The sequence below is a fragment of the Cryphonectria parasitica genome, assembly GCF_011745365.1.
Source record: "Cryphonectria parasitica EP155 unplaced genomic scaffold M406scaffold_4, whole genome shotgun sequence".
Classification (NCBI taxonomy): Eukaryota; Fungi; Ascomycota; class Sordariomycetes; order Diaporthales; family Cryphonectriaceae; genus Cryphonectria; species Cryphonectria parasitica.
In genome coordinates, this window is record NW_024468912.1 from 3542296 (window position 1) to 3555347 (window position 13052).

General features: G+C 53.6%; 2 protein-coding genes across 2 annotated transcripts; one reads left to right on the forward strand and one right to left on the reverse strand.

Moving 5' to 3' along the window:
• Positions 1-6568: 6568 nt before the first annotated feature.
• M406DRAFT_232493 (Rxt3-domain-containing protein) lies at positions 6569-7672 on the forward strand (the record flags this gene model as incomplete). The annotated part of the gene is made up of 3 exons (XM_040915905.1): positions 6569-6585; positions 6649-6721; positions 6911-7672. Coding segments are annotated over 3 exons (852 nt in total), but the record flags the coding sequence as incomplete, so codon positions are not given.
• A 1186-nt stretch (positions 7673-8858) lies between these two features.
• Positions 8859-9302, reverse strand: M406DRAFT_224597 (uncharacterized protein; the record flags this gene model as incomplete). Its single annotated transcript, XM_040915688.1, has 2 exons — positions 8859-9023; positions 9129-9302. Coding segments are annotated over 2 exons (339 nt in total), but the record flags the coding sequence as incomplete, so codon positions are not given.
• Positions 9303-13052: the final 3750 nt, after the last annotated feature.

The following is a 13052-nucleotide window of genomic DNA, read 5'->3' on the forward strand; positions in this document are numbered from 1 at the left end:
TGTGATCAGGACGTATGTGTATTTCTCTTGGGTGGATGGGTGCAGTGTGAAGTTACTTGGTGGACTGCAAAAGCTGTAGTGTGTGTGTGAGAGAGAGGGAGACAGCTCGAGAAGCCGCAATCGGTCAGAGCAGCTCGATGTAGACCGTATGGGAGGGAGAGAGAGAGAGAGAGAGAGAGAGAGAGTTGCAGACCAATGTCCAGGCAAGCAATAATCTCCTCCTCCCCTAGATATGAGTGTGTATGTGAAGATCTCAAACTCATGAGCTGCATGAATCGAGACGCGTTCAAGCTCTTTGTGCTATATAGAGCAGAGTCTACCCGTCTGGACAAAGCGACGGCACACGAGGCGGGGGAAAACAGTCTATTGTCTCTCGTTTGCTTTGTGATGGCCAAGAATAGCACGGAGAGGGCCGGTCCTCGCCGCTCGGAACAATAGTATACGTAGTTGATAGTAGGCGGCATCAGCCGTCCACCGAAGGGGGTCAGGACAGCAGATGATCTCTCTCTTTCTCTACGAATAATTAGATTATTACTTTTGCCTTCTGTTCTTCTGAGCCCTGCGTACTCCGCGTTCAGCTGCTGCATGGCTTGCTTCTTTCGCCACATGCAGTGATGCCTCCGATTTTCCCGAAGTAGAAGCAGCAGAAAGTAACCAACGCTTCTCTTGAGTAAGCTGCTTTTGCGGCCCAAACCTCGTCCCCTCATGCGGCCTGCAGGGAGCTTGACATGCGCGGCGACGTAATTATGATCGGGTTTTTACTTCTTTCTTCTCTGCTTTTGTCCCTCAGCCTCTCCCCAGAACTCGTATTCCCTTCCCCGCGGGAAAAGCAAAGAAGAAAATGCAGGTACGAGGACCAATCGAAGGAGGGCATTTGAAACTGGTATTGCACAGCCCAGCAGTTGCTTTTTCGCCCTCTTACAAGTGGCGCTCCAAACCGGGTATACATGCATACAGAATGGATTTTCTGTAATGAGACGGGTCGGGCGGAAAGTTCCGGCATGGCTTCCCATGGCTGATTCGAAAGACGAAGTTTTGACAATAATCATTATAAAAATAAATTCATACCGTCTGCCGTCCCCAGAGTACCCGGGTGGCATTGACATCCCTGCCGTGCCGATGGCGAAGATCCTTCCTAGAGAAGGTAAACATACGAAATGCTTGAAGCGATGAAGACTTGTCTTGACGATGTCATGCATGGCATGGCGGCGCGTAGTCTGCATCAGCTGGTCGGAGAAACCGGTTTTGAGTCCAGACAATAGGACCCACGAGTGGGAAGACATGGCCCCTGTCCAGTGTTCTTGATATACGAAAGTACTATGTACACTGGTAGTCTCCTGTGATAGTCAGCGTGGTCGGAAAGCGCTGGAGTTGGGAGGCCCGTGGAAGGAGGCCAGGAAGGGGGCAACCGCCAATGAGTGGCAAGTACTGGATGTTTTGTGGATGGTAGGGTAGACACACACACATAGAGAGAGAAAGAGATTGGGACAGATGTGTTTGGTGGATGGCGGATGTCAGATGGAGCCCAAATAGATGGTGTGGTGGCATGTAGCATTGCAGAAGAGTCCGCTGCAGTGCGGTCTCGTGCCGCCTCATGTTTTGAAGGCAGCCCTCTACCCTGTATGTGACTTGTATGAGGTACAACAAATTGATACGTGTCGGAGGTGAGTCGATCAGGTCCATGGGGCATCAGCAGTCAAGGATGGTGCAACAGCCAACATTTAGTATCGACGTGTTCCACGTAGTCGGCAGATGGAGAGCATATTGCTTCTGCGACGCGGATAAAGCCATCTTCAGAACTGGATGATCACTGTTGTTGGGCCGGTGTTATCCGAGTTAGTGGTGCCTGATATGGATCTCTTGAAGACCTTGGGAATAGAAAGATGGGAGAGAAGAGGGCTTTGGTATGTTTGTGAGGCCCTAATTCAGGCTGTCCCTGCAGAGTCTGGGTTGAGTTGCTTCAAAAGGTCATTCATTCCCATGGTAGGTACTATAGTCGATACTTCTTTAATGAGAAAGGTACTGGTTATAGCGGAGGTTGCCGTTGCCGGGAAAGCGCTCCCGACGGATGAGGTTCAGGGTCGCCGCTGGGATGGCAAGGTCATTGTACCCCACCCTCGAAAAGACGTGAACAGGGGGGGGGGGTTCATCTGCTGGGCTGCCCCAGCGGCGGGGAAGACAACTTGGAAGTCAGGCTGCTACAGTGGCAACAGCTGAAGATGCACTCAAGCCCTGCATGTGATCTCGATTAAAAGTCGATGCAAGTTCCCAGAACACTCTCAGTCCAGCCCCAGAACAGAAATCTGGTCTTTCCTCTTTGCACCTGCAGCACGGGATTACTTCCTAACACGGAGCCGAGATGCATGTCAGAAGGGATGATTCAGGGCCTAACTATAATGAATGGTGTAGGCTGACGGACGGCAGTTTGGTCCTGAGTCCTGGGGAGAAATACAAGAGGAAAGAAAAATTTAGATGGGTCCGGAAGCATGTGAGAAGGAGATGTAAGACTATGACTAGTAACTTTGTATGGTACCTGGCTTGAGATTCAACACCAAGTCATGCTGCGAAAACATAACGAAAACTAAAATGACTGGTCTGACAGACAAACAAAGACTGATAGTGTGAAGTATGTTGAGCAGCATGCACTGGGAATATACTTCTACTGTGAGTTCTGGTTATCATGGCAGTATCCGGAATGGGAGATATGGACCTTCTCCACCCCAACCTTCCTCTTTTTTTTTCTCCCTATCTGTTTTGCTTTCGCTTTTTTGCCTTTCTTCTTCTGGCTTTCTTTTATGGCTTTCTTTTCACCCTCTCACCCTCCAAAAAGGTCGTCAAGAACTGTCAGTATCCTAGTCAGGGATCATTTTATTTGCTACTACTATAGTACCACTACCCAGTACCATCCATCTCTGGCCTCCCCCCGCTTTTCTCGCCTGAAGAGCACTTAGGTATCATCTGCAGCTTGCCGTTGCATATGATCTCACCCACCCACCACCCACTTAGTTGCGACGGGAATGGCGGTCTGTTTCTCGTCGATGCTGATAGCATTGGAAGCATACCACCTACCTTCCATTCAAGCATAATGATCGATCTATCGGGTCAGTATCTGTCTCTTGTCTCATTTGGGTTTTGCTGTGCTAAATACAACTGACTATTAACATTGCTTCACTATATTCTGATGCCGGCCTCTTACTCGTTGCTAATACTCTGTGGTGACGGCATCAGAGCTTCACGGTCATGGGGTTCTGCAACCACTGGGGACTGGACGAAAATTCGAAGGAGAAACAATATGTACTGGGCCTATCCCTGTCGTTCCAGGCCATGGACCCTGACTAGCGTGTGCTGCCCCCACCCCTGCTCCAGCTCATGCTTCTGCTTGTTACCCTCCATGAACTGTCAAACGTGATCCGTCATTCTCTTGTCCTCTGTATTTTTCTACTCTTGTGAAGCAGGCTGGAAACAGAAGAAAAAGAAAATAAACAACCTCCTGAGTCTTCAGATATTGAGTGCTCATTTTATGCCTTGCTGTGTATCTCCTGCTGGTGATGCTTTCTAAACAAGAAAAAGGGCTACCATCACGAACAGCTTGTCAGAAGCTGGTGTGTTGTTTGTACCTTTTGCTGCACAAACTTGATGACGATCCATGTCCCAATTTAGCGCCCCTGCCCTTTCTCTGTTCTCCCCACCCTCCCTAGGGCCCTCGGCCCCTGCCCCTACCCTGCCCAACCCCCTGCAACATCCTTTTCCCACCAGGCCCAGCTTCTTGTCGCCTTTCAACTTCCCCATATTTTCCCCTTCCCAGGTCTCCCAAGTGCCAAGGTCCCCAGCGCATGCCACTACCGCTTCTTTCTTCTGTGGATCACAAACACAGACTTGTGTCTATTATCTTCTTTGCTTCCAAGACCTCGACCTCCTCCTACTCCTCCTCTTTGACGACACCTGATAACCGACCTCCCACACAAACGCGCATCTGCAACAACGGGGGTCTCAGTCCACCCTCCAACACCAAGACGCCGGCGCACTCGATCGAGACGAGAGAAGTTTGGTACCACGTACCGCATGCGACCGAGTCCCAGCTTTCTTGAGTAGCTCACCTCACCTGCCCGCCACGCCGTATCCCCAACCATATCGCACACCTCTTTCAAGCTTGTTTGCTGGTGCTTGCCGTCGATCTAGCACTGTCTGCTGCTGCCCACTGCTGCACAGACAGGACGAGCACTCGTTGCGCTCGGTGATGCACTTGGGCGTCCCTTTGTGCTGCCACCACCGTTTCCGCCCTGCCAGACTCCCCGTCAACAGCTTGATACTCGAAAAGTTTTGACCACCGCCTCACGGCCTCCCCCCCCCCTCCTGCAAGATGGATCCTCGAGATCCAAGACATTCACAGCCGCCGCCCAACCTCCCCTTCTCTAGAAACGCGCAGTCTCCTCTCTATGCCCGGCAGACCCTTCCTCCCCCCACGCCCTCTTCGGCCGGCTCCACCCCTGCGCAGACTCCATTCGGCTCCTCTCAGCAACAGCAACAGCAACAGCAACAGCAACAGCAACAGCAACAACATGCTCAACATCCTCCTCCTCCAGGCGGCTCTGCTTACCCGCCAGACCACCCTCAGAGGAGGACCTCCGACCCGCACTATTTCCCTCCTTCTCGAGCATATGACCCGGCCCCGTCTGCGCCCTCGAACCACTCGCGCCATCAGAGCTCCTCCTCGATGCCCACTGCGTCTTCCATGAATCGGTCTGGACCGCACCCAGGCTCCCCCACTCAGCCTGGCCAAGGCGCAGGGCCCAGCCCGGGTATGCAAATGGGAGCAGGGCCCTCTTCATACAGTCTCCCTCCACCGAGACCACCTCCGGTATCTGTTGGGCCCTCGACAGCGTTTCCCGGCGGCCGTGAGCTGCCTGCCCTTGGGTCGTTGCCGAGGACGGCGGGCGGCGGGAGCTCCATGTCGATATCTCATATGCTTGGGGGACCATCTCGTGAACCTGCTGGACCCTCGTTCCAGCAGCCTTCAACATCCACCGGCATGTCAGCGCCGCCCTATACCTCGAGCACGCATGCATCCCCGAGGATGAACCCCAGCCCCGCCGACTATGGTTCCTATCGACGACCACATACACCTGAACAACACCAGAGAATGTACGACACTCGAGATGCACGCAATCCTGGGGGCTCGCCGCATAGTATGCACCCGACACCAGAGATGCAGAGGTACGGCACGCCACAGACTTTCCGACACCCTCCACCGCCTATGGGTCCTACGGAGCACTCCAGAGACTACCAGAGGGTTCCGAGCGGCGCGGTTCCCCCTCCACGGCCGAGCAGTCAGCCCAAGGCGTATCAGCCGCCACCCTCCCGCCCAATGGAGCTGGGAAGGCCTGGGCATCCCGACATGTATGGGAGGCGCGAGGAGCTTGGGCCAGGCGCAGAGTACAACCCAGAGCGGCCCATCGTGCTCAAGTATGACGAGAGAATGCTCTCCGACAGAGAAAAGTTCGAGCGGGACAGGTTCGAACGGGAGAGATTCGAACGGGAGAAATATGAGCAGAGGGAGATGGACATGCGCGAGCGAGAGCGTGAGCGCGAGAGGAGGGAGAGGACTATGTCTGGTAGTGATCCTGGACGGCCACACGGCATGCACCCTCCTCCCGAGTACGGCCCGCCAGGCATGCCAAGGAGAGATGGGCCTCTTCCGCCTCAATACGCCAGGCCGCCGGCTCCGCCAGACCCTCGTGAGCAGGGACACTGGCAGCAGAGAGCACCGTATGAAGGGCCTCGGGGCCCCTCTTATGAGGAAGCCAGGCCCCCCCAACCACCACCCCCACCACCACCACGGCAGCCAGAGTACCCGCGCAGTTCTGCCCCTCCGTATAGCCATCCTGCTGGGTCATATGCGCCATCCCCGCTCGACCGCTTCCCGCCATCCTCTCATCCAGGGCATCCGCAACCAGTGGCACACCACCCAGCTACACCTCACGAATCTCCAGAGCGGCACCGGCCTGTCGGGCTCCCTCCACAGCATCAGCAACCGCCTCGCCGACCTGGGGAAGAAGGCCCGCCTCCTCCCTCAGTCGCCTATAGCAACGGCCATCCGGGTCTTTTTGGTTCACCGCGGTCTCGACCAGCAGAGGATGCGCCACACCCCATGGCGCCACAGCAAAACTTGTTACGCATACAACAGGAAATCAACAGAAAGGGCCGCATATCGCCACTACCCCAGGCAGTCCAGGGTGCCCAGCCCCAGCTGCAAGGACCGCCTGGAGAGGCCGGCATCAAGAGCGAATTTGGTCGTATGTTTTCTGGCATCGGAAGTGGGCTTGGTGGCCTGGGGGTGTCAAGCCCTGTTGCATCTGGCGCCCAGCTGGCGCATTCCAACAGCAGCATGGGCAGGCGTGAGGACCTTGAACATGTGCCTCAGGAGGTGGCTAGCGATGCCAAAGCTGGCCGCGATACCGCCTCCCGGAACAAGCGCAGGAAGGCAAAGGACGAGGATGTCAAGGGCGAAGAGGAGAGCAATGGAAGAAGCACACCGCTGGGCAGAGCCAAGCGGCTCAAGACTCATTCGCACCATCACCATCACCAGTACGTTCCTGATCCCCTGGATGTCATTTGCCCTCCCACCCACTAAACTTACACATTGATTAGCCATCACCATCACCACCATCACATTCCCGAGCAGATGTCGCCTCAGCAGGCCGGTGTCTCGCTGTTTAATAGTGTCAAAGGCCCCACGCAGACCTCTTCCCCCACCGGCCTTGCGAAGGACCTCGTCATGACACACCACCATGCTCCCCCACGATCTGTAGCTCACGAACAAACCAGGGACCAACAAAACACACGGCCCGCTGCCGCCGCCGCCGCCGCCGCCGCTCCCCTTCCGGGCCCAGCAGTGATCATCCCACCCAAGACAAAGCGCATCATCTCGAACGAGGCTGTCTTGGAAGCGGTCGCTCACAAGCCTCGTGAGCACCTGGGCGATTTCGTCTACGAGCTAAGCCTACAACCAGCACGGATCCAGGACCCTCGCACCGGACGGCCGCCGCGTCACGCGTACTCGTCTACGCCGAAGCCCCTGCCGCTTGATATCATAAGGGGGAAAGAGGGAAGCACGCTTATGGTCAAGGTCGGAAAACAGCACCTGACCTCGTCTGCGAGGGCAGAGATCACGTCCCGGCGGGCTGTATGGGGGACGGACGTGTATACGGACGATTCGGATGTCGTGGCAGCTTGCATCCACGGCGGGTGGATCCGAGGTGAATGGTCCGAGGATGTCGACGTCGAGATGCTGGGCCTGGATGTAGGGCCCGGTGCAGATGTCAAGGAGATCAAGGGCGGGAAGAAGGGCCGAGGCAAGGCGCCTGGCGAGACGAGGCCTAGTCCCGAATTTCTGGAAGAACCCCTGCGGACTGGACCTGTCGCAGCGCCAGCGGGAAAAGACATGCACGTGATGGTCATGATCTTGCCAAAACTAGAGCAGTATACGTCCACCACAAGGTTCGGCATCAAGAGTCGGGAGTGGGGCGGGCGGCTAGGTCGGAAGGGACAGAGGTCGAGCCACGATGGGCTCAGCTTCACAATCGAGTCTGTCCGCTTCGTCACCAATGGCGCCGGGGCACAAAGCCGGCTGAGGGGACAGGCCAGACGAGAACGGATGCGGAAGGCGATGAAGGAGGTCGAGAGATCCAAGGTGTTTGAGGTACGGCTTGACCCAAACACGGGGTCCGGGCTCCTGTCGCTCAGTGGGAAGACCAAGGCGCCAGCAAGCGATGGCAACAAGGAAAACCAGTCAGTGAGCGGGAGCGACCGTGCAGGAAGTGTCCAGCAGAACCGGAGCCCCCGAGGAGCAGATGCGAGGACTGGTGCCAAGGATGTCGTGCGGGAGTCGGGCCTCCACGCTGAACACGAAGACCAGCAAGGCGAGCAGAACAACACAGACGATGATAGTGGCATCGGGGACGTGAGTGATGCTGCTGCGGCGGCGGCGGCAGCAGCAGCAGCAGCAGCAGCAGCAGCGGACACGGTGAGCGTGCCCATCACGGTCGAGCCTCTCTCAGCTGCGAGCCGGCTGACCCCTCCATCAGATGATTGAGGGTCACCCGAGACACGAGCTTGGAAGGTGGTCGCGCGGCAGACCATGTCTGCAACGAAAAAAAAAAAACAATGTATCGGAATCGCCTTTTGCGGAGTTCATGAGGTTGTTATCATCATCGTCGTCATTATCAGCATCATCGGAGCTGGATCCAAGGCGCATGAAGATATATATACCTACACAAGGCGTTCGGCATACATGGTTACGAACCAAAAACAACTGGATTCGACATTGGATTCAAAGATACCTGCGTTTGGTTATTCGCACAGGGACGGAGATCAAGGACATCAATTAGGCGTTGCTGTCTTTTCGACGGCAGTGGATAGAGTGTTGTATATGAGCGAGCATATATTATCATTGTACTTTTGGAACATAGGTATTCCAACACAGGTGTATATAATAGATACATGAGCCATGATTAACGGTTAGAGATGTACCGGCAGGGAAAGTTCAACTGATTCGTTAGTGTTTGATTCCCGCTCGGCCCTGACACCGTCTCCAGCGCAATCCAGAATTGCTTGCTTCGACATGCATCTTGCCACCGTCTCTCGAGAGAAGCACAGCCAAAGTCTTGCACTGCTGGCTGATCTCATGCTCCTAGCCCACCCCCCCTTCCTCCAACAGCCCAGCCAGGAGTGGGAGGGGGGGTTTGAGAGTCTTCCACTCGCCGCATCTTTCTCTCTCTCTCTCTCTCTCTCTCTCTCTCTCTCTCTCTCTCTCTCTCTCTCTCTCTCTCTCTCTCTCTCTCTCTCTCTCTCTCCTCTCTCTAAAAGTCCGTTACCCGCCCATTGTAGCTCCAATCCCCACCACTCCCCCACCGCAACGGCTCCGTCTTGGGTCCGCCAACCTCGCCCGTCTTGGGATTGATGTCACCCTCGAACTCGGGCTTGGCGCCGCGCCATACGCCGCCTGTGGGTAGCTCCGCCGCCTGCTGCTGCTGTTTTGCGGCTGGGGTAGATGATTGTGATGGTGTTGCTGTGGTTGTTGTTGTTGTTGTGGTGGTGGTGGTGGTTGTGTGCCGCGAAGTCCCTGTGACGGGGGAAAAGGAGGAAGAGGAAGAAGAAGAGGAAGGTTGTTCGTGTGGTAAGGGGGTTGGGTCGGCGAAGCGCTCGGCGACGGCGCGCTGGAGACGTTCGAACTCGGCTTGTTGGTCGGCAGGGAGGCGGGGTGGAGAAGGGGAGGGCTGGAAGGTGGAGGAGGAGGAGGAGGAGGAGGAGGAGGAGTAGGCGGCGCGGGCGAAGAGGTTTGGTGTTGGAAGGATGCTGTGGCGGATGTGGCGGAGGGTGCCAGAGGTGGTTGTTCGTTGGAGGAGGCGGGTGTGCATCTTGTTGGGTTGAATTGTTCTTCTTCTTCCTTCCTTCTTCTTTTGCTGGTTGTGATGTTGGGATAAAGGTTTGGATGGCTGGTCGTGGTTTTTCTTTGAAAAGGTTGACGGGAGGTCTTGTTGTTTCCCTCGATCTTATCACGTTGCGGGTGGCGGAGTTTGGAAAAGTAGAGAATTGGGAGCTCTCTGGAAAAGGTAGACGCGGGTAGTCGAGGCCGAGGTTCGGACCCTTGCGGCGCACCGTTTGACGACATCGAAAGAACTTACTTTGGCCAGGCACGACAGGGTTGCTTGAGCCGCCCTTGCCATTGTGACTGCAACGGGCTACCAAAGAAAGGTGCTTTACTTGCGGGCTAAGTAATCACTGCCTTAGTCCAGCCGCAGCATCTGCTCCTACACCACAGCTTTCCAATCTGCAAAGATTGAGTATCAATTAAATTCAAAGAAAATTTTTTTTTTTTTTTGAGTCTTGAGTAGAATTCTAAATCTGCTCTGCTTCCACTAAAGACGGCTCGGCTCGTCTTACGAAGCAGAGAGCTCATCCAACTTCAGGAACATTACAGGCATTTCGCACAACAACTTATAAGTCGTCACGACGAGGAGGGAGCAGGTTACGAGCCATTCAGTCAATGGAATTTGAGAATGCTTCGGTAATCAGGGTACAGCATCTCTGTGCCCAACATGTCGGCATGTTTTAGATATGTGAAAACACCTCGAAGGTAAGGAGTGACGGTGGATTACCAGACGGCGGCGGTATTGGTGGATAGAGTGCTATTGACTTTGCACGTGCCTCTGGAAGAGGGCCGAACAAAACACCAGCTTGTTGTAGCACTGTAACCTCCCTGGCGGTGAGAAAGTCATCTGGCTGCTGGAGAGGAGGCGTCGTAATAGCCCTTCTGCGACCGTTGTAATGAGCCAACAGAGAGAAGAATAGGGCAATTTGTCTTGGAGTGAATATTGTCGAGGTAGGGAATTTAGCAAGATTGGGTTGAATGGAGTTTCCGGCAGGACCAACTTCGACCAAGCAACTATGCGACTACACAAAAGGAACTTTGTACATCTTCTACATCAGTATCAGTTACAGTAATAGCAAACGCTGCTCTAAGCCTATGTTAAGTCTGAGCTTGATCTTTTATCGTTAGCTTTTGGATGGGACACAAATGCCCTTCCTCAAATGGGCCATCAACTGCAGTAATTTTTTTGATCTCTCTTCCTTTCTTCAGCATTGACTGTTGATACGGACCATTGCATAACCTCTTTGTCTTGTTTCTTCCTGCAAAGTGACCTTGTCGACCCCCTCAGCGAGCTTGTGTAGAAAAAAATGACAGCAAAAGAAAGTCAAGAAGGCACAAACCAGAGGTTGGAAAAATTTGTCTTAGACCTGCCCAGAAAGCCCCCAGGTCGGACACTATTGTCTATTGTTGTTCCCTGTGTAAAGAAGACTCAATTAAAAGAGGGTTGTCCCTTGATAAATTGTAAGACCACTCAGGACCCGCCTGCATCCCCCCTGTTCCAAGGTCTACCGCACCCAGCCTCCACGACAGAGGCAGTGATCCTGATCCTGACCTTGAAAATTCCTACATAGTACGATAATCAAACAAGGTGCTACGAGCCCACTGTGCTGCCAGCGTAAGCTCCGAGCGGACGGATCGCGGAGCCGAAAAAGAGGGTCTCGGGAGCTGCCGCACATGCATTATGTGTGCCCACCCATGAACATTTTTTCTTTCTTTTTCTTTTCGTTTTTTCCTCTCTTCCCCTATCAAGAAATTCTTTACCCGTCGTTATCAAACCGATGACGACAGAGGAGGCGGCGGCGGCGGCGGAAGGATTCAGGAGATATTTTCGCTAAGCCTTATCAAAATATTTATAGCCATGTTTCTTAGTAAGAATGGTCTGCGTCTTCTCTGGTACTTTGAGCATGTGTAAGAAGAAAAAGAACAAACCCCCCCCCCCCCCCCAAAAAAAATTCTTTCTTGAAATGACTCAAAGCCAAACAACCGGACATGCCGATTCCTTCCTTCCTGTCTGGATCTCCGACCAGGCCAGTGTTAAACGAGGTTTTATTGTGGCCCACTCGACAACGCAGCAGATACCATAGCAGAAAATAAAAACCAAATTAGAGAGAAAGTGTTTACAGTGGTAGGCAAGGCAGGTAGTTTCTGTTACATTGCTGCGGATCTCCAGCCGGCATCCCGCGCGATATGCTACGCTAGCCCAATGACACAAACATTCCGAAAGTCTTCAACAGCAAGTAAATAGAGAAGACAAAACCACCCAATGGAACCACCCACGCCCACTCAACTCGTAACGATTCAGCCAGCCAGTCATGAAGCCAACCAATCTGCAGATGGTATGCAGCGTGGCAGCGCGTGCAACCAACCATTCACACGTAAGGCGACGAGATCAGGCGTGGACGAATAAGCAACTCACCACAACCGCATGTAAGTGGCACCACCTCTACTCTAACCCAGGCCAGGAATCCATTTTTCCCCCCTTCTTCTTCTTATCATGTTTCGAAGCCAGGGGGAAAGAAAAAAAAAAAAAGGGGTCCTCAGTCCAGATTATTATTATTATTTGCTGTAGTCGAATATAGGACTGGTTAAGTCCGGGAGGAACCGGGTCTTCTTCGTCTAGGCGCCTGTGCGGGAGCGCAACCCAGGCTTTTTTTTTTTTCTTCCCTTTTTTTTCTGCCTTCCCCTTTCCAATTTCCATTTTCCTCGCTAAGGAACAACAGGTGAGACAGAATATTGTGAGGGACAATAACAGGCTAGCTCCGTCTACACCGCATCAGATATTATATTACCCGTAGCTATCCAACGGTGTGGGACTCTTCTCGATACATATGTGTTTAAAATTATATATACTATATTTCCTTCCTGCTCCTTTTTTTCGCCCCTAGCTCACACGACCCGCTTTAAGAACCACCTTCCAAACAGGTGTGCAGAGTCAGGTTCGACCGAGCCGGTTTAGCATATCAACGTCACCGTACCCAGCAGTCTAAACAAAACTATATTTTTATCTTGACATTTTCTTTCTGATTCTTCATGTCCCATTTCCTGGTCCCACTGCCAGCACCACCTCGCTATTTATCAATATACGCCCTATATCCACCCAGATCCTGCCATGTCACTGGCTCTTGCTTCCCTTTTTTGGTAAATCGAGGAATATTCACGCTGCCTGTGCTCGCTAGAGTATAGCAATGACTGAAGCCAGCACTTCCCGAGGGCGCCAGGCTGACGCAGCCGACATGGCCGGTATAAAGGCGACCACGCAATGCTGCACCTTGGACCGCACACCAGAATACCACCTGAAGGCAGAGGGCACCGAGTATTCTGGTCCTGACATCCTGCATGTCTTTCTAAATGAGGAAGAGAGCAGCTTGACGAGCGACTTCTTCGCCTCCCGTGCGGTCATACCAACTCGAAATTCAACATCCTCGTTTCCTCAATTTGGAAATCTTCCTAGAGAGATTCGTTTCCTGGTCTGGGAAGCCGCGGTGCCAGAGCCAGAGGTTGTGCCCCGGACGTGGGATGCAGTGTTTGGGTATCGTCTCCGACGAAAGGTCCCCTCGGTCCTGCAGGCTTGTGCCGAGTCCAGAAGACTCCTGGTCACACGACGCAGAGAAAGGGCGCCCAT